Source organism: Phyllobates terribilis, unplaced genomic scaffold, assembly GCF_046119375.1.
Source record: "Phyllobates terribilis strain yellow unplaced genomic scaffold, ASM4611937v1 Scaffold_7__3_contigs__length_470593459, whole genome shotgun sequence".
In the NCBI taxonomy this organism is placed as follows: Eukaryota; Metazoa; Chordata; class Amphibia; order Anura; family Dendrobatidae; genus Phyllobates; species Phyllobates terribilis.
The window spans coordinates 317,287,159-317,312,720 of record NW_027362767.1 but is presented as its reverse complement, the minus strand read 5'-3'; the positions used below and the strand labels follow the sequence as shown (position 1 = coordinate 317,312,720).

Sequence of the window (25,562 nt, the reverse complement as noted above, 5' to 3'; positions counted from 1 at the left end):
GAAATCCCTGCACACAGTCTTTCCTTCCTAACGTTCCTCTGGCTCCCCATACTATATTCTCCTATGGTCGGTAATGTTACATGTGCTGACACTGGTTGGCTCCGTGTACTGTAGGGGTGGAATGAGTCACATATTATAATACAATATAATCTAGCTCTCTGGAACACCAATGCTCCTTCCCCTGTGGCTAAAGTGACAAGCTGACAAATTACTTGTTCTGTGTGGAGCCTAAAATGTGCTCACCATCCCTCCCTCCCTCTGTGTGCACATCTCCAGTCACTGTAAGCTTGCCAGGATCACCCACCACACCCCCTATGACATCACCATTCAGACCTATACAGACAGGAATCCTCTGTGCTTTGGACGAACTGTAGCAGCAAGGAGCTCTAATGAACTGGGGGTCACATCGCCATATGTGACAGCTCAGGAACAGAGGCATTGTCCACTTCTGTCTATCAGCCTTCTTTTCTATTGGAGGAGATTGACAGGTCTGGTCACATGTTCCTCCACCAGCAGCCATTGTATGGTCTGGAGAGCTGTGCAGTCTGTGAGGAATAATGTGGCCATTCCCTTTAACAGCAAGTAAATTCTGAGTCCTTTTATTTCTAATGAGCACTGCAATGATTTAATAATCTGTTGCAGATTTGATATTTTATTTTGTGAATTTTGTATAAACTTTTAGGCCTTAGTTTGCTTTATACAAAATCTAGTACATATTAATGGCCAGATTTAAAGGGTCTGTCTGGTCCAAATGGATAAGTCTTTAGTTACTCTGTGTGACTGCGGACTTATGAATCTCCCCAGTGCATGCACTGTGCACTGCGGGAATTTGCCAGTTTCAGACCTGGGACCGGAGGATATATATGAGTTATACATACCCCTGGCCAGTGGGCGTGGACTCTCTTCATACAAGTGAATGGATGCGAAGCTGCGCCCACTGGCTGGGAGTATGTATAACTCATACATAACCTCCGGTCCCAGGTCTGAAACCAGCGAATTCCCGTAGTGCACAGTGCCTGCGCTGGAGGGATTTATAAGTCTGCAGTCACACAGAGTGACTAAAGAGTTATTGATTTGGACCGGACAACTATAAGAAAAGTAGACCTAGCCCTAGAGTTCAGAAAAGCACTTCTATTAATGAAAAGCTATTAAATTGGCAATTTTTGTGTAGAGGAAATTGACACATTCATGGGGAGAACATACAAACTCTATGCAAATGTTTTGTTAGACAGTTGATGCCATGTTCCTGATTGTTCTCAACAATGGCACTCATTATTGAGCCCTTCCTATAATTGATAGTGATGCAAATGTCAGCTGACGGCCGTTCCACCTCTTATTCTTACATTCCAGCTGCGAATGCAAAATAGAGCTTTCCGTTCTCCATTCTTTCCTCGGTTACACTTACTTTGCTGACATTGTACATGCATGACACAATTTTGCATTATTATGGTTAATGGTGGTATTCCCGTAATACCCATGGGGGTATAGAATATTTTATCATCTGATACCTAGAATCTCTGGTGGTGTAGACTGGATGAAGAGGTAGATTTTGATCCTTATTAGTTATGGTGGTCTAGGTTAGTTTTGTAATAGTCCTGAAGATTTGGGGTGACATTAGTAATATGTAACGTTAGTAACGTGACTTCTGGATTTTTTTCCTATGTGGCTAACAATGTACTGGTAGGTAGTTGTTAATTAACTGCCTGTTCTGCCCTACGACGATCTCTCCCTGCTCAGAGTGGTCACAGACTGCTCCTGTTGGCAATTCTCCTGCTTCCTGTGATGTCATCTTGACAGAGCAGCTCGTTCTCTTCTGCTTTTCACTGTCGACATGGCATCACCGTTGGCTTCCCACTGCTTAACTGTGGGGAGCTGGCTGTCAATCAGCATGACTTCAACAGTGAAGATAAAGAGCAGAGCAGATCAGTTGAGAAAGAACTGCTATGTTAATGTGAGGTCAAAGGAAGCAGGAGACTTGCCGGCTGACCCCGGAGAGATTGTCACAGGGCATAACTGGCAAGTAGGGTAAAAATACAAAACTCCCGAATAATCCCTTTAAAGGGAATCAGTCATCAAGTTTTTGATATATAATCTGAGAGCACCATGATGTAGGCGCAGAGACAATGATTACGGCGATGTATCAATTACTAGGCTGTTGCTGTTTCAATACAATCAGTGTTTTATCAGCAGGAGATTATTATTACAGGACAACTGGCCTCATGCCTCCTGGTCTAACGACACCCCCCAGCACTGATTGTATAGTGACAGAGAGCTTACAATGTACACAGAAAGCTGTGGTGTGGGCGGGTTATACACAGATCAACAACGGAGATTTGCTAGATCTGGAGCAGAAAAAACTGTGACTCTGTCACAACAGTTGCACCTATTAAATACTGGAGTCAGGATCTCTGTCCCTATTTTATGTTGCTGACAGATTACATAGCAAAAACCTGCTGACCTCCTTTTAACCCTTCTCCTCAACTGTTTAGTTTCCTGGTACAAGATCCCCGCCTCTCTAATTTTACCTTGTACAGATAAAATGGCTTGTTTAGTTGTAATGCATTCTAGCACCTTCTAGGAGGGATGTGAAAGGCGCAGAAAGTAAGCACCACATTTCAGAGATTCAGTCCTTCATCCATAGTTATATCCATTCATGTGTTCCCTCAGTTTGCAAAGCTGAAAAGTTTCAAGGTAATAAGGGGCACATCTAGGAATGATACTTTGTAATATTCACAACTGATAAACTTCAGGCCCTCAGAGTAGATGTTTATATTTCTGTATACATGAGCGATTCATGAAATGTATGCGCATCAATCTGTATAGAAAAAAGTATCATTTGCTTTCATGTGTATATTAATTACATTAGAATTAAAATATTAACATGTTATCCATATTTTAATTTCACAATCAGTTGTAAAGAATGGAAAAGGGGAGAATTTTAAAGAAGCCATATCGAATCTGTCCACACGTGCAGAGTATGATTCTCAGGGACAGCAAAGGTAATTTCACATAAAGATACAAAATTAACAAAGTCTAGTAAAGTAGCTCTTAAACTTTCTGGAACTAAATTACTTTGATACATGAGGTCTTCTTCAGCAACTTTCACAGCCTCACAAAATATTTTGGGAATTACGGTTCTATAAAATGAGAACTAAGCATGGCGTCAGCCATAAATATTAGATAGCATGATGAAAATTTTAAACATGGACATCTTTTTTCCCTTTACAAGTTAAAGGGGTTGGGCCGCAGATGATTTGCATTAGACTTGCAGATTAGTAAAGCTACAGATTAGTAAAGCTACAGATTAGTAAAGCTACAGCTGTAAATGAGTGAGGTCAGAGCCACAAATAATTCAGCTAAGCGCTGCAGATGAGTGAGGTTAGAGCGGCAGATGATTCGCATTAGAGCTGCAGATGAGTGAGGTTAGAGCTGCAGATGATTCGCATTAGAGCTGCAGATGATTTGCATTGGAGCTGCAGATGAATCACATTAGAGCCGCAAGTGAGTGAGGTTAGAGCTGTAAATGATTCTCGTAACAGCTACAGATGACTCATCAGCGGCTCTAATGCCAATCATCTGCACCTGTTACCAGAATGATCTGCGGCTCTAACTTCACTCTTCTGCAAATCTAGCCTCACTCATCTGCGGCTCTAATGTGAATCATCTGCGGTTCTAATGTGAATCATCTGCAGCTCTAATGCAAATCATCTGTGGTTCTGACCTCACTCATCTGCAGCTCTAATACGAATCGTCTGCAGCTCTTACCCAAATCATCTGCGAATCTAATCTCACTCATCTGCAGCTCTCACCTTACTCATTTGCAGCTCTAGTCTTAATCATGTGCAGTTCTAGTCTTAATCATGTGCAGCTCTATAGCCTTACCCATCTGCAGCTTTAATGCGAAAGGCTATAGAGCTGCAGGTGAGTAAGGTTAGAGCTGCAAATGAGTGAGATTAAATTCGCAAATGATTTGGGTAAGATCTGCAGATGATTCGCATTAAAGCTGCAGATGAGTGAGGTTAGATTCGCAGATGATTTTGGTAAGAGCTGCAGATGGTTTGCATTAGAGCTGCAGATGATTTGGGTAAGAGCTGCAGATGATTCGCATTAGAGCAGCAGATGAGTGAGGTTAGAGTCGCAGATGATTTGGGTAAGATCTGCAGATGATTCGCATTAAAGCTGCAGATGAGTGAGGTTAGATTCGCAGATGATTTGGGTAAGAGCTGCAGATGGTTTGCATTAGAGTCGCAGATGATTTGGGTAAGAGCTGCAGATGATTTGCATTAGAGCAGCAGATGAGTGAGGTTAGATTCGCAAATGATTTGGGTAAGATCTGCAGATGATTCGCATTAAAGCTGCAGATGAGTGAGGTTAGATTCGCAGATGATTTTGGTAAGAGCTGCAGATGGTTTGCATTACAGCTGCAGATGAGTGAGGTTAGATTAGCAGATGATTTGGGTAAGAGCTGCAGATTCGCATTAGAGCAGCAGATGAGTGAGGTTAGATTCGCAGATGATTTGGGTAAGAGCTGCAGATGATTCGCATTAGAGCTGCAGATGAGTGAGGTCAGATTCTCAGATGATTTGGGTAAGAACTGCAGATGATTCGCATTAGATCTGCAGATGAGTGAGGTTAGATTCTCAGATGATTTGGGTAAGAGCTGCAGATGATTCGCATTAGAGCAGCAGATGAGTGAGGTTAGATTCTCAGATGATTTGGGTAAGAGCTGCAGATGATTCGCATTAGAGCTGCAGATGAGTGAGGTTAGATTCTCAGATGATTTGGGTAAGAGCTGCAGATGATTCGCATTAGATCTGCAGATGAGTGAGGTTAGATTCTCAGATGATTTGGGTAAGAGCTGCAGATGATTCGCATTAGAGCAGCAGATGAGTGAGGTTAGATTTGCAGACGATTCAGGTTAGAGCTGAAAATGTTTTGACAGTGGAATCCTTGCCAGCTAAAAGGTAATCCTTGCCTTTTCCGTCACATTAATGCGAGGGGTGACAGAATGGGGAAGGGACCTTCTTTTTATTGTAAATGTCTGAATTCACTCAGATACTGGTGGGAATATAAATGCAATGGTAGTACTATAGTCATGGTGGGTGACTACCTTGTATCGAACAATAGACCAGTTTTACAATGGGGTATGTAAAACCTTTTCTACCAATATTGCAGTCCACAAATAACCTGACAAGGTGATTCTTAGGCTGACGAACGCAATATTATAATTTACCACTAATGTATATTTCTTACCTTCTCACAAATTGTGAAGATTAGAAATAAGTAAGCATCAAATAAGTAAGCATCAAATAAGTAAGCATCTTTTATACTTTTTCTCTTCCAGTGCCATTGATGGTAATTCTGATCGGACTGCCGGCGTGCCTCAGCTCAGGATAGACGCATCCTCAGAACCCGAATCAGCCTCTCAGTATGTACTAGAAAAGGTAAGTAACTATGGGACAAATGTATTTTGAATTTGTTGCTTATTCTGCTTAGATAGTATAATCGGTAAGGACCAAATGTCAGCATCACTTTGAAGGCAAACTAGGTGTTACGCTAGGTACAGTATGTGTAAAACACTTGGGTATAAAATGCTGTTTACCTTGATTGGATCCCTGCACAGTAAGGACCAGAACCTCCACGCGGAACTGCAATCTCTACTCTTAAGTACGAGTGCGTCCATAGATGTATTTTGCATATTATTGAAAAATGTAAAACAAACCTCAGATACAACAGTAGCTACAGTTGCCATGATCATGCTCTTCCTTAATCCTGTCTTGACCCATATACTGGTCCAACAGGTAAAAAAATATCATGTTCCATTTGTGTTCCAGGAATCTTCCATTTGTCCTCGTTTTCTTTGTTCCCTCCAATACTAGTGCATGTATAAAAAAAAACAACAAAAATTTTTTTTAAAGAATGTGCTGTTTAATTCTAGGTTTATTGCCCCTCTAAAGAGTTTTTGCAGGGTTTTAGTTGGTATCCCGCTGGGCTGTCACATCGCCCACCTACAGCCCCCAATTAGTGAGGCATTACCTGCGTTCATTCACCCCTGCAGGTGGGCGTCACTGTGCAACTCCATGCGGTAGCGCAGAATGTGAACACGGCCCCAGAAAAATCAGGGCTGCTTTACTACAAGATATTGCACAGCACTGTTGGAACTGAATGGGTGGAACTTCAAAACACTGTATATTCTGTGAGCAGGAGTGGTGCTGTTTTTGGATCATCAGCAAAGATTTTGTAATTCTGGAAAACCCCTTCAAACTTTTCCTCCCCAATATTCACAATAGAAATGACCCAAATTATAAGATTCCAAGAAATACTGACCTCACAAATGTCTGCTACCTGTTTCAGCCACTCTTAGCAATATTTTTGAAACTTTTTTTTACAGAGAAGCCTAAATGACAATAAAACGACAGACTGTGTAACTAATGAAGGCCTATCTTCATCTTCTGAGACGAGGAACCTTCCAGAACAAGGTAATGTGTATGAAAACTTCTCATGCATGCATTATATCTAGATCATCTGCTTACTATAGGTACACTTTGTACGTGCATTATGAAGCACGTGAATGGGGCGCACACAGTCTCCTATCAATCCTGAATGCATATTCTCTTCTGATTAGGGAGGCAGAATGTCCCTGCAACACCTCTAGTTTACAGCTGTAGGAACAAAGATCCTTAAGGCCCTCATAGATATTATATGACTTTTGGCCAAGCCATCTATCAGCCTATAACTATCTCTTCCCATCTGCTGTATACACAGGAATGCTCGGCCGAATGCTACTGTTGTCTATATGTGAGAGCCATTGTCAGACTCCCTTGTTGATGGAGAGTTGGGAGGCCCCCAAATACATTAGATTGACTGCCGATTCGGCTGATTTGAGCTCATTTATTGTGTATGGGCCCTTTTCAGGCTGCATTCACATATTTCATGAGCCATGTACTGACCGAGATTCCTAGACCATGCACCTGTCTCCTGATTTAATCTTAACAGCCCCATATGTGTATATGATGCTGTTGAATTAGTTATTGAGACCAAAAGCCAATCTGGAAGTTACTGTCTGTGCATGGACTGTGAAACACAGATCTATGATTGTGTCAGGCAGCCGGGAAGGTGGTGGTGGTCTTACCGGGACAGTCCCAGCACCTTGGATACCGGTGGACATCAGGACAGATCTGCGGTGGACAGGGGGGCTGGGCTCTCTTGTGTCACTGCATGCAAGCATGCCCCTCATGCTTCTGGGCATACTCCACCTCCCTGGCAGGTCGCCTCTCGCCTCTCTCTGGTTGCAAGGGGTGGGGTGTCACCTCTGGAGGACGGGGCCGTTGCAGGAACCTGCATTGCCTGTGTACTCCTTTCCAGGGGACCTGCCTCAGGGTATGGTGTGGTTGGGACGCAGTATGCCGTCGCTCCCATTGCTGACACTATTCAGGGGACTCCGGGTTCCCCATCGCCAGCTGTTGATAGGAGACATGGGGACGCTATGTCTCCTGGTTCAGGTATGTGGTGGGAGATTCCTTTCTCTCCGCCCTCCTCACCCCTTTCCTCTGTCTCTCTGGGCAGAGGGTGGAGATTGGGCTTTACCTTGGGAGTGTTAAGTGATCCATGGGAGGGATGTGTAAACCAGTCATATCCTCTTGTTCACCACTGATTTAGTTGTGCTTCAGTGCCACGGTTGGTAGTTCTTTGGTGAGTGTTTCATTGGTTTGTCTCTGGCTCTGATGTTTGGTGTCCTCTGGTTCCTACGTCCCTGTTTTATGCTCCTTGACTTTCCAAGTTTGTTTGTTAGGTTCGTTTCTGCCTTACTGGTATTGTTTATTGGTGTGTTTGACCCAACTGTAGCCAGTGTGCCCAGCCACCAGCCACCCCGCTGTTGGCACCTGGGAAGGGCTCTGCAAAAGTCCCCCATTCTTTAGTAAGAGCGAGTGAAGAGTACCTCGGCCCTCAAGGGTGTGCATAAGCGTGATGGCTCACGCCAAGTGTTTCTGCCATATTGCTGTTGCTGCTGGCCCTCAGTCTGGTCATCTCATCACTACTCGAGTGTCACAGATTGCAGTCTGAATGGGAACCTGTCAGTTGATTCACGCTGACCAGTCATGGTCAGCATGAATCAGAGACAAGCTCCTGAATTCTAAACACCAGTGTTATTATACTCTGGAGCCCAGTCAGAGAGTTGGTGAGTCAAAGTGTCCCCGCTGGTTTCTACCTTGTCCACCCATCTAGACTCCAAAGTCTCTCTCTATAAACCCACATAGGGGAAGCTGAGGAAAACTAGCTGAGCAGGTGTGGAGACGTTAACAGGGGCCTTCCTCTTAGTCTAGTCACCTCATCCCTGGCTGTCCTTTCAATTGTTTTTTTTTCTGAAACGTTCGGACAGCATGAATCAGCTGAGAGGTTCCACTCAAACTTCCCATAAATGTAAGATATCTGTTGGCAGATTCAGCTAATTTGATAAGATCTGCTGAGCATCTAATGTTTGTGGTGGCCATAGACAAAAGATTGAAGGTGTTTATACATCTTTAATAGCTTGGCAAATGCTATCTCTCCAAACCCCCTAATAAACATAAACCCCCGTTTCGGGGAACAGACAGGAAGCCTTATGTATAAGGTGGTGGTCCAGTCCTGCTGAAATTGTCGAGGCTGGACGACTTTGCTCAAATGAGCATGCTCATGTAATAGAAGATGGGGGCATCATACTTTTTTACTCTTGCATGGCAATTCAGTATAGCAGGAGCAAGAAGGATAGCTGAAAACTTAAAAAAAACTTTACTGGTACTTTCTTAAAATGTGACTATAGAGAGTTAATAAAATATGCCCTCTAGCTACCACAGTACTTTATATTAATGGGTAAATATTTCTTAAAGGCATCAAATTAAGAGTATGGGGTGTTCGCATGCAACCAAAACACCGCTCACCACAATGGCCAATTGCTGCACAATTTTGTCTCCTAATCATGTGCCCATTGGCCTGCCATTATGGGTGTGTGGACCCTTACCCGCAATGCCGCCACACCGTCTGGCTGTATTCTAACCCCTACCAGTCATACTCTTTGTTGTAGTAATTAACTTACAATATGCATTCAGTGTTAAATATCTTCCAGTAGGGAATAATTAAAAATAAAATTTTAATATAATGTAGGATCAGCGGCCTTGCTTCTTACATATGTACATTTTTGTAAATTTTCATTTAGAATTGTATTAATGTGAAAGACTTCACTTTAAATTCTTTATGACAATTTTAAGATGTTACTTTTTTAAGTACTCTTCCTGCAATAACAAATTTTATTTTGTGAAATTGTGTTTAGTTTTGTGGTTATGTATTATTCTATAATTTTATAGGTGACCATGGAAGTAATTTGCAAGAGGGAATTGCACGAAATAAGAATTCAATATCAAAACCTATTCCTCTTGCCAGAAAAATATCTTCTCCTGAAAAAAGTCCTAAAGAAGAAAGTCAAAGCCCAAGTAAGATACCAGTCAAAAGAAAAACAAGCAAGGAAGCATTAAAGACTGTCATTTCACCACAATTGAATCATTCAAGCGTCAGTTCCAAGAGGACTGAAACATTAGCACAGTCAGGATTATCCTCACCCGAAACAGATTTGCCTAAAAATGTCAAAACAAATGCAATCTTTGAAGTTCATTCAATGAAAGAGATGCAAGGAGAGCAAGAGCCCATGCTAGACAAAGACCAATTTAAGTCTCTAAGAAAGTTTTGGGAAAAAGGAGGTGGGAATTCAGGGAATGCAAGTCCCAGCGTTGTAGAGCAAGAAGCAGAAGATGCAAAGAATTTAGATGAGTCTCCGGCAAAGCCAAATCACTCAATTCCTATGCAATCCACTACAAAAGTTAATATTGAGGAGCGGTCTTTGCCTGAGTATGCACATCGATTGAAGTATTTCTCACAAAGACCCCAAGTTGTGTCTTCCAGTGAAGATGAAATGGTCCATGTGGTTCCACATCGAAAAACTCCATCATCATCATCTTCAATACCAAGATCAACCTATGCCAAAAGCAAGGGTTCATCTAATTCTAGAAGTGTCTCTGTATCGGAAAGTAATGGGACAACCTCACACAGCGAGGACAACAATGGAGTTAGCCGCTCTTCTAAGAAATCAAAGCTTCCAGTTAGAGCTCCTTCAGTTGGCAAGGAGACTACCTCTTCTCCAAAAGACAATCAGCCTACCCTTTCTGTGTCAGACGCAACTGACTCTGTGGAGGAAATCATTGTTCCACAAAGCAAACCAGAAGTATCAGAGTCACTTTTTAGCAGGGTTCAGATTTTAATTGATACGGTGTCATCTGATGAAGAACAGGGTGGGACGGACAATAAACCCAAGAGGGAAGACATGACGGGACATTCACCACTGGAAACTGGAAACGGTATTACTGTTTGTTTTGATGTTACTTTAAAAATGGGGTTATTTCATGTCTTAATTGATATCAAAGAAAAGAGTATATTTAGTGTGCGAGTCCTGGCCTATGGTATTCATATGGTAGTGCCACTATACAGTGCAGTTATGCGTTCACCAGTGTCCAAGACGCTCCAGGAAAATAGACAACAGATTTAGTATGCAAGCATGCATTTTTTAAAGAAATAACTTGCAGTGGCTTATCATCCTAAATGGGGAAAAAATATTGGCATATTGAAATAGAACATACTTGATCCTCCTTTCCTCCAACATCTCTCGTCTTGGAAGAGTCAAGACGCCTTCATTCACATTACATGGGATCTTGATATCTGATCCCATTGATGTTGGCGAGTTTGGATGATTTTTTATCTAATGTTGAGACATTCCCTCTCAGGTTTTTGTGTTACGTGTATTTAAAAATGTTGGCAATGTTTTTTTTCGTGTTACGATCTTTATTTAAAAAAAATTAAAATTAGGAATCTTGCAATTTTCACACTGGCCGCTTGGGCTTTTTTTTCTGTCCTTTTAGAAAGAGTTTGCAAAAGTTTCCTTATCATCAGAGGCAGGATTACAATGACAGGTAACACCTTTATACACAGCTGATAACACAGGATCCAACATTCTCAATAAGTGATGTCACAACTCCCCTGCTCCCCCTCCCTTTAAAATGACCTTGCACACACTCATTAGATACCTCAATACAAAAGATAGGGTTGGCATCCGACCATTGTGGCTAATGTACATGTGTTATCTCCTGAAATAAAAGGAAATATGAGTCTAAAAAAAGACTACTAATTTTATTTACTTTTTTCAATAAAGATCGTAATATGATTTTTTTTATTTGAATACAGATTGTGCTATGTAAATTTTTTTTTTACATGTATTTAACACACAAACCTGATTTAATCGTACCTGACTAAAGCCCACATCCCTGATGGTAACTTGTGATGTCACAGCTGCTCATTCACAAAAAAATGCAGTTTTGAGGTCACAGCAGGTGACTGAATCCCACTTGTGATGTCACAAAAGCTTACATGACTGAAACAGTTGTAAGATTACATCACTTACATGATGAAAACAGTGATGTGATGTCACAGGAGGTTATCTCACAGAGAGAGACTTCTGATGTCACAGCTTCACACACCAGATTACCGGACGGAAACCCATGTTTTGTCTCACGGCAGCTTACCGAAACCCATGTTTTGTCTCACGGCAGCTTACCGAAACCCATGGCTTGTCTCAATACAGCTTACCGAAACCCATGTTTTGTCTCACGGCAGATTGCCAAAACCCATGTTTTGTCTCACAGCAGATTACCGAAACCCATGGCTTGTCTCAATACAGCTTACCGAAACCCATGTTTTGTCTCACGGTAGCTTACCGAAACCCATGTTTTGTCTCACGGCAGCTTACCGAAACCCATGTTTTGTCTCACAGCAGCTTTTCATACAGAAACCCTCTTGTGATGTCAGCCATAGTTTTTGCACTAGTTGATTTGCAGCTGCTAATTTAATGACCGCGGTATGCCAGCCACTGACCTCCTCTTTCATAGTTCCAAAAAATCCCTCAAAATAATAATCTATCAGAAATAACTAAATGCAATGAATGTTTAGTGCCTATGAAAAGGAGTGTGGTTATTGCTTTATGAAAGCCGTAAAGTGTCCACCAAATACCACGCACAGTGCCAAGGGTGAGAATAAATCCGGACATTGATACTTTTTTTTTTTATATATACATTTTTTTTGGTAACTAAGTATGACTGATTTTCTGATGTGGGAAAAATGTGGCATCAAAATAACAACCAATAGTTGCTATTTCATAGATACTGTAACAGATTGTAACATTGTTTACTGTATTTTCTCTTTAAGCTAGTAGCATATGATATAAAATGCTGATCATGTGCCTGATAAGTATTCGGTTTCTTCTGTAGACCAGAACGCTGATGGTTTCCCTGAGGGTGTGCCTTCATCAAAGACCAGCAGCGTCAGCAACGCAAGAAGCATGGTGAACATCTATACAACCTCAGAAAGTGAGTTTTTTTTCAGGAGTAAAAATTAGTTTCACAGTCAGTACACAAGTTTTGGTAAAGATGGGTTTTGAACTTTCTTCTAGCTTTTTGTATTGTCCCTTTAAAAGCCAGTTGCAGATCATCACAGCACAGTCCTAGCACTCATCTGTCCGTGTACCTAGGAAACCAAGCGTTCAGTCCATAATGTTGACTCTGCTTCACAAAAGTACTGTTTGTTCATCCACATCCTTTTCCTGATACAAGTTGTGGAGTCAAGTGTAAAATAGATTTCTTCGAGGTCTTTGTTCTTCTATAGAAAACTGTTGACCGCTTGCGAAGGAGAAGACACTGATGCAAACAACATGGAAAAATGTTCTGCATCCATAAGCACATGTTCTAGTACTTGCTGAAACTCGTTGGATTTGGATCTGTTTCCCAAGGTGCTAGTTTTCTAATTTTACAAAAAGTAGCAAAAATGAAAAGGGTATAATAATACACTATTGGTCACCTTTAGCACTAATCTATTTATGGTAGCCACTGAAGAGTTAAGAAACATAGATGACAACAGATTGAAAAAATGCATAAAGTGCACCTTAAGGTACAGTGGGGAAAATAAGTATTTGGTACAAGTTTTCCCTCCTGCAAAGAATGGAGAGGTCTGTAATTTTTATCGTAGGTACACTTCACCCGTGAGAGACGGAATCTAAAAATAAAAAACAGAAAGCCCCATTGTATGACTTTTAAATAATTAAATTGCATTTTATTGCATGAAATAAGTATTTAATCACCTACCAACCAGCAAGAATTCTGGCTCTCACAGACCTGTTAGTTTTTCTTTAAGAATCCCTACTAATTTACACTCATTATTTGTATTATAACGTGTGTCATAATCGTACAACACACATCATAAACCCCTGTTTAGTGCGGGCTCCGATGCTGAGCCTGCACCTTTCCAGGCACATGTCAGCTGATCTATACAGCTGACATGAGCCCGCAACAGCCGCGGGTGGAATCGCGATCCACCCGCGGCTGTTAACCAGTTAAATGCCACTGTCAATGTCAGACAGCGGCATTTAACTCACGCTTCCGGGAAGCGCGTCATTGGCCCCTCCCTGAGACCCCTGTGGCTGTCCCTGCCAGATTGCTATGAGCGCTGCACAGCGGTCGCCACTCATAGCAAGTGAGCAAATCTACTACACACAGGCGATCTGATCATCGCTTGTGTGTAGTACAGAAGATCAGGCAAGTGCTGCTTCTAGTCTCCCATGGAGACTATTGAAGCAAGCAAAAAGTAAAAAAATATGTTTTTAAAAAATATATGAAGTTTAAATCAGCCCCCTTTTGCCCCATTCAAAATAAAACAATAAAAAAAACCACACATATGTGGTATCGCCGCGTTCAGAACCGCCCGATCTATCAATATAAAAAAAGGATTAATCCGATTGGTAAACGGCGTAATGAGAAAAAAATTCTAAAAGCCAGAATTACGTTTTTTGGTCGCCACAACATTGCAATACAATGCAATAACAGGCGATCGAAGCATCGGATCTACCCCAAAATGGTATCAAAACGTCAGCGCGGTGCACAAAAATGAAGCCCTCACCCGGCCCCAGATCCCGAAAAATGGAGACGCTACTGGTCTCGGAAAATGGCACCATTTTTTTTTTTTTAAGCAATCTTTGGATTTTTTTTTTCACCACTTAAATAAAAAAGAACCTATACATGTTTGGTGTATAGGAACTCGTAATGACCTGGAGAATAATAATGGCAGGTCAGTTTTAGCATTCCGTGAACGTGGTAAAAAAACAAACAAAAAAACAACAACTGTGGAATTGCACTTTTTTTGCAATTTTACCGCACTTGCAATTTTTTTCCCGTTTTCCAGTACACGATATGGTAAAACCAGTGATGGCGTTCAAAAGTACAACATGTCCCGCAAAAAATAAGCCCTCACGTGGCCATATTGACCAAAAAATAAAAAAGTTATGGCTCTGGGAAGAAGGGGAGCAGAAAACAAAAACAGAAAATGGTCCGGTCATGAAGGGGTTAATTGTACCTGTTTGAAATCGTTACCTGTATAAAAGAGACCTGTACACACACTCAATCATACCCAACTTCTCCACTATGGCCAAAACCAAAGAGCTGTCTAAAAACACCAGGGACAAAATTGAAAACCTGCACAAGGCTGGGATGGCCTACAGGACAATAGGCAAGCAGCTTGGTGAGAAGGCAACAACTGTTGGCACAATTATTAGAAAATGGAAGAAACACAAGATGACTGTCTATCTTTCTCAGTCTGGGGCTCCATGCAGGATCTCGCCTCGTGGGGTAAGGATGATTCTGAGAAAGGTTAGGAATCAGCTCAGAACTACATGGAAGGACCTGGCCAATGACCTGAAGAGAGCTGGGACCACAGCCTCAAACATTACCGTTAGTAACACACTACGCCATTATGGATTAAAATCCTGCAGGGCACGCAAGGTCCCCCTGCTCATGCCAGCACATATACAGGCCCATTTGAAGTTCGCCAATGACCATCTGGATGATCCAGAGGAGGCATGGGAGAAGATCATGTGGTCAGATGAGACCAAAATATAACTTTTTGGTATCAATTCCACTCGCTGTGTTTGGAGGAAGAAGGATGAGTACAACAGTGTTCAAACCGATGGATATTTACCCCACAACATAAGTATGATAATACATTAATAGATAATGACTTGCATGAAAAAAACTCCAATGCTGCATAAACCTAATATTAACTGTACATAATTTACATACCTAAATGCAGTCATATAAAGTTACCCTGAGAAAAATTTGAAGTGCTAATACTAAAAGTGCAAGTGCTAAAGGTAATAGTCACTATGTGTCCAGGCCATGTGTCAACGGCACAAGTATAGACATATACACAATATATGCTGCTGGCACACAAAGGGTAGCAAAAAATGGGAGTAAAAAGATGAGACCATTCGTAATCTGTGAAATAAGAGAAGAGGACATAGCAGCCCTAGCCTATTCCCAAGAACACTTGTTTCCCAAATATCGTCCTGCCAATCGGCGACCAAATCTGCAAAAGCTCGTTTGTTGTGTGTAATTACTTTTAAGCTTGCCTAATGGTGAGCTGTCATTAGATTTATGCCTCGGGCAGCATGAATTGCAGCCAGGCATGTTTTTCTCTGAAGTGCCGCAGCATATTGAGAGACTTGTCAATCATCTGGAGTAAAGGCCCCGTCACACATAACGAGATCGCTAGCGAGATCGCTGATGAGTCACGTTTTGGTGACGCAATAGCGATCTCGCTAGCGATCTCGTTATGTCTGACAGGTAGCAACGATCAGGCCCCTGCTGTGAGATTGCTGATCGTTACAAAGCTTCCTGGACCATTCCTGGGTCGTTGCGCTCCCACTGGGCAGTGTGCATCGCTGTATTTGACACCTTGTCAACGACCTCGCTAGCGATTCAGAACTGAGACACGTAGAGGTGCATAAATTGGACTTTTCTGCGTTCATCGTCCCCGATTGGTGGTCGCTACTGCGTCCTTGTTTTTTCAGATCCCACCAGCGGTCTCTGGCTGTGACTCCACTTTGAACAAATCAGACATCTTTAGCGAAGTAGGTATTGTTTGGGGTCTCAAATGAGTTTCCATTTTTAATTCATTTATAGGACATCTACTAATTATCTGCTATCATTGCTCTTCAGGGAGGGAGGGCTTGGCTTCAATAGCGATCTCGTTAGCGATCTCGTTATGTGTGACGGGGCACCAGGACCGTTAAAATACTGGCAGCAGTTGTCGCGGCAGGTCTTCGCATCATGGGTGTTTCTGCCATGTCCCACTGGTTGAAGGCCTGCAATTGCAGGATCGTTTGCACGCCATTCACCGAGCTCCACTTCCCCATTGGCTCGGTCCACAGAGTCCACAAAGCCTGGCGGACAGTACGTAATTGCATCACGTCGACGAAGAAAGTTTTGAAGCGTGCAACAGTCCAAAAGAACAGAGTCTATTGATTTAAGCTTCATGTTAATTGGCGTATGAAAAACTCTGAAGCGGTTGGCCAGGACAGCGTGTCAGAAAACGTGCTGTGTGGGTGTGTGTGCACGAGACCCCTAAAATATCTGCCCATGCAAAAGCATATATATACAGATAGAAGCCAAGCCCTCCCTCCCTGAAGAGCAATGATAGCAGATAATTGGTAGATGTCCTATAAATGAATTAAAAATGGAAACTCATTTGAGACCCCAAACAATACCTACTTCGCTAAAGATGTCTGATTTGTTCAAAGTGGAGTCACAGCCGGAGAACGCTGGTGGGATCTGAAAAAACAAAAAAAAACAAGGACGCAGTAGCGACCACCAATCGGGGACGATGAACGCAGAAAAGTCCAATTTATGCACCTCTACGTGTCTCAGTTCTGAATCGCTAGCGAGGTCGTTGACAAGGTGTCAAATACAGCGATGCACCCTGCCCAGCGGGAGCGCAACGACCCAGGAATGGTCCAGGAAGCTTTGTAACGATCAGCGATCTCACAGCAGGGGCCTGATCGTTGCTACCTGTCAGACATAACGAGATCGTTAACGAGATCGCTATTGCGTCACCAAAACGTGACTCATCAGCGATCTCGCTAGCGATCTCGTTATGTGTGACGGGGCCTTAAGGCCAGGAGGAGACAGCCGACGACCACAGCTCCCTCTACAGTCCCTGGCCGACTTCCCAAACTTTGTTTTTTCTAAAGTGCAGAACTATTTCAGAGTAACTTACCGGGCTGCAATCATTCAGCCAGGCTCTGATTCATGCTGCCTGTTGAATCTAGTAATAGGTTCTCTTTAAAACTCATTCTCAGCAGCACATTGTCCTATGTAAACAAGACGTGCTGCTGAGAACAATGGCTTTTCCATGTGCACAGAGAAATCATGTAAATGGGAGTGCTGTCAGCCTGTCAATAGGCTTACATGTAGCCGATACGTGGTTGTTTAATTGCCACTGTCAGCCAGTATGAATGCAGCCCTACTGTTAGGACATTACCGGCACCCCTGCACAAGTCCCTTTCCTCCTCTGCGCAGGGAAGCCGGTGTGTTCACTTACCCTCCCATGATATTCCAGTCCCTGCAGCTTCTGCTTCCTCCTAGGACCTGGGCACGACAACCAGGCCTCCTGTAAGTGTGATTAGGGGGTGCGCGCACTCCCTGCTTCTAAAAGGGGCAGCGTACAAGTTTTTGAAAATGTCCCCAGCCAATGGCTGGGAAGCACAGGTATTTAAGGCACCCTCCCCTACAGGAAAGTGCCTTAGATACTATAGTCCATTAGTGTTCTACACGTCCATCTAAGTAGTAAAGTCCCTGTACCTGTGCTCCCTTATTCTGATCCTGTCCACCCAATCTGTACCTGATCCTGCCTGTCCTCCTGATCCTGATCCATTCCTTCGTGTCTGAACTTGCTTCTGATCCTGCCCTGCCGATACCAAGTCCTGATCCTGACCCTCCTGGTCCACACCTATTACTACCTCCCACATCCGTCTAGTCTGAAGCAGGTCCTATGTTCCTGTACCTGCCCTGTCTGTTCTTGTGTTCCAGTTCCCGTCCTGTCTACCAGCCGTGCAGCATCAATTCTCCTGCTATGCAGTTTCTGGCCGTCTTGACTCTGAGTCCATCTCTGCTTCTCTACACCCCTTAGGGGCTCAGCTGCTTTGACTCCAGGTTCTGTCCTGGAGTGGTACCTGGTGGCCATCTGGGGTCCATGTCTAACCACACCATCAGGGGCTCTAGTGAAGAACCAGGTGGCCGCTTAGTTTTGCCCCTCCAGGTTCTCCCCGGACCGTGGAACAGTGGTCCCATAACCACATGCGTAACACCGACATTGGACCTTGTAGGAAAGTGGCTTTAGTAAGATTATTGAGTTTCCATTTCCCAATATGAGGAAAGTAATGAGAAAAAGTGCTAACATCTTTTATTAGAACATTGGGTGATGTCACAGTTCCTTGCAACCTTCTGATATCCCTAATATGATATACCGTTGTGCTCAAAAGTTTACATACCCAGGCAGAATTTTTCCTTTCTTGGCCTTGTTTCAGAGAATATGAATGATAACAAAAAAACTTTTTTTCCACTCATGGTTATTGGTTTGGTGAAGCCATTTATTGTCAAACTACTGTGTTTTCTCCTTCTAAATCTTAATGACAACCAAAAACATCCAAATGACCCTGATCAAAAGTTCACATACCCTAGTTCTTAATATCGTGTATTGCCCCCTCTAACATCAATGACAGCTTGAAGTCTCTTGCGGTAGTTGTGGATGAGGTTCTTTATTTTCTCAGATGTTAAAGCTGCCCATTCGTCTTGGCAAAAAGCCTCCAGTTCCTGTAAATTCCTGGGCTGTCTAGCATGATCTGCGCGCTTAAGATCTCCCCAGAGTAGCTCAATGATATTGAGGTCAGGAGACTGAGATGGCCACTCTAGAACCTTCACGCTGTAGCCAATGACAGGTCAACTTGGCCTTGTGTTTTGGATCGTTGTCATGTTGGAACGTCCAAGTACGACCCATGCGCAGCTTCCGGGCTGATGAGTGCAAATTTACCTCCAGTATTTGTTAACGTGCTGCATTCATCTTTCCTTCAACTTTTACCAAGTTTCCTGTGCCTTTGTAGCTCACACTCCCCAAAACATCAGCGATCCACCTCCATGCTTTACTGTAGGAATGGTGTTCCTTTCATCATAGGCCTTGTTGACCTCTCTCCAAATGTAACGTTTATGGTTGTGGCCAAAAAGTTTAATTTTGGTCTCATCACTCCAAATTACCTTGTTCCAGAAGTTTTGAGGCTGTGCTGTTTGGCGTATTGTAGGCGAGATACTTTGTGGCATTTGTGCAGTAATGGTTTTCTTCTGGCGACTCGACCATGCAGCCCATTTTTCTTCACATTCCTCCTTATTGTGCATCTTGAAACAGCCACACTGCTAGTTTTCAGAGAGTCCTGAATTTCAGCTACTTTATTTGTAGGTTTTTCTTTGCATCCCGAAAAATTATCCTGGCAGTTGTGGCTGAAATTTCTGTTGGTTTACCTGACTATGGTTTGCTTTTTACAGAGCCCCTGATTTTATATTTGTTAATCACAGTTTGAACGCTGCTGACTGGCATTATCAATTCCTTGGATATTTTTTTGTATCCCTTTCCAGTGTTATACAGTTCAACTACCTTTTCCCGTAGATCCGTTGACAATTCTTTTGGTTTCCCCATGACTCACAATCCAGAAACGTCAGTGGCTGGATGAAAGATGCAAGAGTCTGTCTGGATCCCAGAAACTCACTCAGCTTTTTTTTTTTTTTTTTTTAGACAATCATTTTTATTAAAGGTTTTAACATTTGGATAAAGCATGAGTACAAAGATTTCACATCAAAGCTTTACATGAATACTCAAAGATAGAAAATCCCCCCTACCCTTCTCCCCTCCCAAAATGCAGCAATTTATGTAATGCATAACGTCCTCCAAACCTGAAATAAAACTCTCATCTACTCAAGCAACTCTGTTTCGTTTTCAATTTTGTCCGCCCTCTTGTCCATGTTACATGGTTACAAGTGTCCCGAAACCACCTAACTAGACCTTCAAGATCCCCAAAGTGCCTTGAATGTCGTTTAATAAGTACCACTCGGAATGAGCAAATGGCTGAACCACCCCCACGATTTCCTCTTGTGAGCATTTACTTTCTAGGAATTGTCTCCACTTTTCAAAGAATTTCCCGGTCAGTTTGGTCTTATGCCTTTCTGCCTCCAATTTTTCTAAAAGCATCAGCTGTTTTAGGTTGGACACCACTTCCTTCACGGAGGGAGCCTTCTCAGATATCCAATTTCGTAGAATGCATTTTTTTGCCAAGATCATGATACTGTGTATTAGGGTGTGTCTGCGTCCCCGTTGACCTATATCCTCCCCTTCAAACCCTTCTCCTCTGTAATGAAAAATCCAGAAGTATGGATCTAATACCCAATTTCCCCCCAGATCCTCTTAACCAGACTCCTAATACTCTTCCAAAAAATTTGAATTGTTTTACATCTCCATAAATGTGAAACATGTCAGTATTATCTTCTTGACATTTCGGTCAGGGCCTCCATCGGATTCCACCCACCCCCCCTCGAGTCGGGACATTGAACCCATAAATGGCCCTATGAATGATCCTAAATTGGGTATCTCTCCATGCCTCATTAATCACGTTCTTTTCATTGTTGCCCATCCTTGTAGGATCCTATCAACTATGTCCGGGTCATTAAGCTGTATCGCCCAGCCCTTGAAAATTGTTTGCTCACCTGTCGGGGATAGAGTTTTTCTCAACGCGCCGTATATTCTTGATACATTCAGAGCATACAGATCACCCTCTACTAATTTGTCTATAACATTTTTACATAACTCTCTCTCAATCGAACACAAATCTTTCATAATCCAGCCTTTAAGCTGTGAGTATTGTATACTTTGAAAGGGGCTGAGATTAAATCGTTCCACCACTTCCTTCTCAGTCATCCATCTCTTTTCTGTCACATGCATAATATCTTTCATCCGTCTCACCCCTTTTTCCTTCCATTCCTTAAAGAGTTTATTTTCCTTTCCCAGCTTAAAATTTGGATATGCCCAAGGTTCCAAGTATTTAGACACTTTCCACGAAAGCCCCATCTTTTTCCGTACCGCTTTCCAAGTTAACAGCGTGTCGCGACATATTATGGAGTTTCTAATTTTCGGGCTAATACATGACATAAGGGAATGTAGCAGCGAGGCCAGGGCCCAAGGACTACAAAATTCGCCCTCTAGTTTAATATCCGAATGTCTTTCCGATCCTCTAAGCCAATCTATTACGTGTCTGGTGAGGCAAGCTTAATTGTATGCTCTGACATTAGGAGTGTTTAGTCCTCCCCACTCAGGAGGTTGCATTAGAGTGTTTAAACTAATCCTAGCTTTTTTTCCCTTCCACAAGAAAGATGTGAATGCTTTATGTAATCTATGAATATCTTTGCGTTTAAGCAGTAAAGGAATTGTCTGTAAGGGGTATAGCAATCTTGGAAAGCACATCATTTTAATTAAGTGATTTTTTGCTAACAAGGGTAGTGGCAGACCACTCCAGCCCTGCAATTGCTTCTCCATTTTAGATATTAGAGGCGAATAGTTTAGGTTGTATACTGCATCTGCGGTGCGGCCCAGATGAACCCCTAGATATTTAATAGATGTTTTCGCTATTGGGATCCCACACGTCGGCTCGCCTCTCCTTTTTCCCTTCATCATTAAGTAGTAGAATTTCGCATTTCTATTTATTAATTTTAAAACCTGCAAAATCTCCAAATTTCTCTATCAAAGATAGCGTATTCCCTAGATCTTTTCTTGGATCTTTCATGAATAAGATAATATCGTCGGCAAACAGTGCCGTCTTTATCTCCCTACCCCTTATCGGTATACCTTCAAAACTGTCCCCACCATTTAGAACTCTCGATAGCGGTTCTATAGCCAGGTTGAATAGCAGAGGCGATAGCGGGCATCCCTGACGCGTCCCTTTCTTCAGAGAAAAGATGGCCGATAGAAACCCCGGTGTATATATTCTCGCCTGGGGGTTGGAGTAGAGACCCTGAATAAAGGTGCGCATTGCACCTCTCAAACCTATTCCATCCAGTACCTGTTCCAGCCATGGCCACTGTATGTTGTCAAATGCTTTTTCAGCATCTAGTGTGACCATGGCTGGAACACCCCCTATCTATCCCCCTCTCACCACATCCATAATCAACATGGCCTTCCTAATATTCGTTACGGCGGACCGTCCCTTCACAAAACCGACTTGGTGGGGCGTAATTATTCTAGGCAAAACCACTGCTAACTGATCAGCCATGATCTTTGACAGCATTTTTAGGTCTTGATTAATAAGCGATATCGGTCGGTAATTGGAGGGATCACCTAAGTCTTTGGCATTTTTTGGCAGTAATTTGATGTAGGCCAAATTGGCATACTGAGGTAACACCTCTCCTCCCACTATTGCATTAAACCAAGCCGTCAGCACCGGCGATACTTGTTCTCCTAGGGCCTTATAAAATTCTCCTACAAACCCGTCAGGTCCCGGGGCCTCGCCATTTCTCAATCTCCCAATCACCGTCTTAACCTCTTCCACCGAGATCTCTGCATTCAAAAGCTCTAGTTCCTGTTCAGTAAAACTTTGCATGTGAGTCTTCTTTAACCATTCCCATCCCCCTCCCCCTTTCTGTTTTGTATCATATAGATTTCTATAGTAATCGCCCAGAATATTGCTTATTTCCCCAGGATCCGAGGTGGTGCCTCCTGTTCTCTTATTCAGGCTAGGGATTAATGTCAGGGGTCTACGTCCCCTTGCCAAATTAGCTAGCATTTTCCCTGCCTTCCCACCGAACCTATTTAGATCTACCTCTTGTTGTACTCGTGTCATTTGTTCTTTTTCTCCGCCCAAAGCTCTAACTCTTTTTTTGCTGTTATCCATCTCTCTTTTGTCAGGGTGGAGTGGTCCGCCAAAAATGCTGTGTATGCTTCCCTCAAAAGTCCGCTGGTCTTAGTATATTGCTCAATTGTTCCTCTATTGAACGTGGATGCATGTCCCACTAGGCGCCCTCTCAAAACTGCTTTAGCTGTTTTCCAGTGTAGTTGGACATTTAATTCATGTTCTCTGTTAGTTTCTGCAAACTCCACCCACCATTCCTTCAGTATCCTGTGAAAATTCTCCTCTCTAAGTAAAAACGTTGGAAACCGCCACAAGATGTCTGTCCCTCTTTGACATCTATACTGTATCTTAATGCTGATTGAACTGTGGTCAGATATCACAAGGTCTTCAATCACACTTTCATATGCTCTAGGACTCACTCAGCTTTTATGCACACACACTGATTACAAGCAAACAGGTCACAGGTGAGGATGTTACCTTTAGTAGCCATTCAAACCCATTTGTGTCAAATTCTGTGCATGTTATCAGGCCAAAATCACCAGGGTATGTGAACTTTTGATCAGGGTCATTTGGATGTTTTTGGTTGTCATTAAAGGCCCCGTCGCACTTAGCGACGCTACAGCGATCCCGACAATGACACGACCTGTCAGGGATCGTTGCTGCGTTGCTATGTGATCGCTGGTGAGCTGTCAAACAGGCAGGCTCACCAACGATCAGGGGAGCAGCGACATCGTGGAAAGAATCTTTCCACGATGTCCTGCTCCTGGTTACCAGCCTGCTGAAGCAGGAGCAGGCTGGTAACCATGATAAACATCGGGTTACTAGGGGCACACGCGCACCTAGTAACCCGCTGTTTATCATGGTTACCACTCTGCTACGGTGAGCGTGAGGTTACCGCTCACCATAGAAGAGTGGTAACCATGATAAACAGCTGGTTACTAAGTGCACGTGCGCCCCTAGTAACCCGATGTTTATCATGGTTACCAGCCTGATCGCTGGTCCCGCTGGTCACACACAGCGATGTGTGCTGACCAGCGGGAGGGCAAAGACCAAAAAATGGTCCAGGATATTCTGCAGCGATCAGCGACCTCACAGCAGGGGCCTGATCGCTGCAAAGTGTCACGCATAGCGACATCGCTGGTGAGGTCGCTGTTGCGTCACCAAAACCGTGACTCAGCAGCGATCTCGCTAGCGATCTCGCTATGTGAGACGGGGGCTTAAGACTTAAAAAGAGAAAACACCGTAGTTTGACAATAAATGGCTTCACCCAACCAATAACCATGAGTGGAGAAAAAGTTTTTTTGTTATCATTCATATTCTCTGCAACAAGGCCAAGAAAGGAAAAATTCTGCCGGAGTATGTAAACTTTTGAGCATAACTGTGTAAATTTCTTGACCAGATGTCGCAACTATTTTAAATCTAAAAATAGTTGGAAAATAGTTGGACTTAGTCTTTATTAGACGTTTGCTACCATGTAGACATTTTTTGCTTTGCTTTCTTAGGGTTTGCGCATACAATGTCTTTTCCATTCGAATCCAGCCTGAAACCCACCTGAAAAAGCGCTAAAAAATGGCAAAAAGAATGAACATGTGCATAGATTTGTAAAGACAACTTGCTGTGCATAATTTCCGTTTTTGGCTTCTTTCTGGAGGCTACCACGATGTTATATGTGGAATTTAAGAAAAACGGCAATGTAAAAGCTGCCGCAGAAGAGATAAGAAAAGATGTTTGAGGGAAAACACCACGAGCATTTTCCTGAAGTCTCTTCTGCTTCAAAAATTATGCTTGAATGTCAGCGTCTAAAAGATGTCCTGTGCACGTAGCCTAAGGGTATGTTCACACTAGGCGTTTTTTCAGCGTTTTTTTCTGCAGCAAATCCTGATCTCTTGACAGGAAAGAAGCTGCATCAAAAATGCCGGTTTTGTGCTTTCTTGCTGTGTTTTTCAGGATACCAAAGTTCAGCTTTGCTTCCACCACAGAAGCATGAACATAGGTCACCAATGCAAGACTTATGTGAAACCATATTAACCAGAATTACAAATGTAACAGTGAGGGGAGGGGAATTGTTCAGGAATAGTTTTTCTAAGACATTGGCAGTGCATTGAGTTTGTAAGACACTATTTATTTTCACACTATAGTCTGCCATTGAGTTGCTCAGAGATTGTTCAATTTCACACCTCCGTAGGCCACAGATATTGTTCAGTCTCACACCTAGTTGAGCCAATGTTTATATTTTACACATAACTAATTTAATTAAACTGTCCTAATCCAAACTGCCATCTCAGGTGACCAAGACAAAATGGTAAAATCACAAAAATAAATGAGTTTCACATACTGCTGTACTTGCTTTTTTCACAAAAAACGCTGCAAAACCTAATAGATATGTTCACACTAGGCGTTTTTTCAGTGGTTTTTCACCACCCATTACTTTCAATGGGTGAAAAAATGCAGAAAAAACGCTGAAAGAAGTGACAAGCTCTATTGTGCAAAAAAACATGCACAGCACAAAATATTGATGATACAAAAACCAATGTGTGTGCATGAGATTTCTGAAATCTCAGACTTTGCTGGTACTGTAAAACGCAGCTAAAAATTTGCATAAAAAATGCTGAAAAAACACAATGTGTGAACATAGCCTTAGACTATAAACCGTCCCAAGAATCTTTTTTTTTTTCTTGCAGAAAAGCTGCACGTTAGTAGATCTTGTAAAGAAAAGAGGAAA

The 25,562-nt window shown here is 42.6% G+C and overlaps 1 protein-coding gene across 3 annotated transcripts in view; it reads left to right on the top strand.

Annotated features, from left to right (window-relative positions):
* Positions 1 to 25,562, top strand: part of LOC141154734 (synaptotagmin-like protein 2) — a 94,138-nt gene that overhangs the window by 53,580 nt on the left and 14,996 nt on the right. For all 3 annotated transcript variants that reach the window (XM_073641107.1, XM_073641109.1, XM_073641108.1), the window contains exons 4-8: positions 2,912 to 2,999; positions 5,345 to 5,444; positions 6,392 to 6,479; positions 9,342 to 10,385; positions 12,345 to 12,443. In XM_073641107.1, the coding sequence (XP_073497208.1) occupies positions 2,912 to 2,999; positions 5,345 to 5,444; positions 6,392 to 6,479; positions 9,342 to 10,385; positions 12,345 to 12,443 (1,419 nt within the window). The remainder of the gene's footprint in view (positions 1 to 2,911; positions 3,000 to 5,344; positions 5,445 to 6,391; positions 6,480 to 9,341; positions 10,386 to 12,344; positions 12,444 to 25,562) is intronic.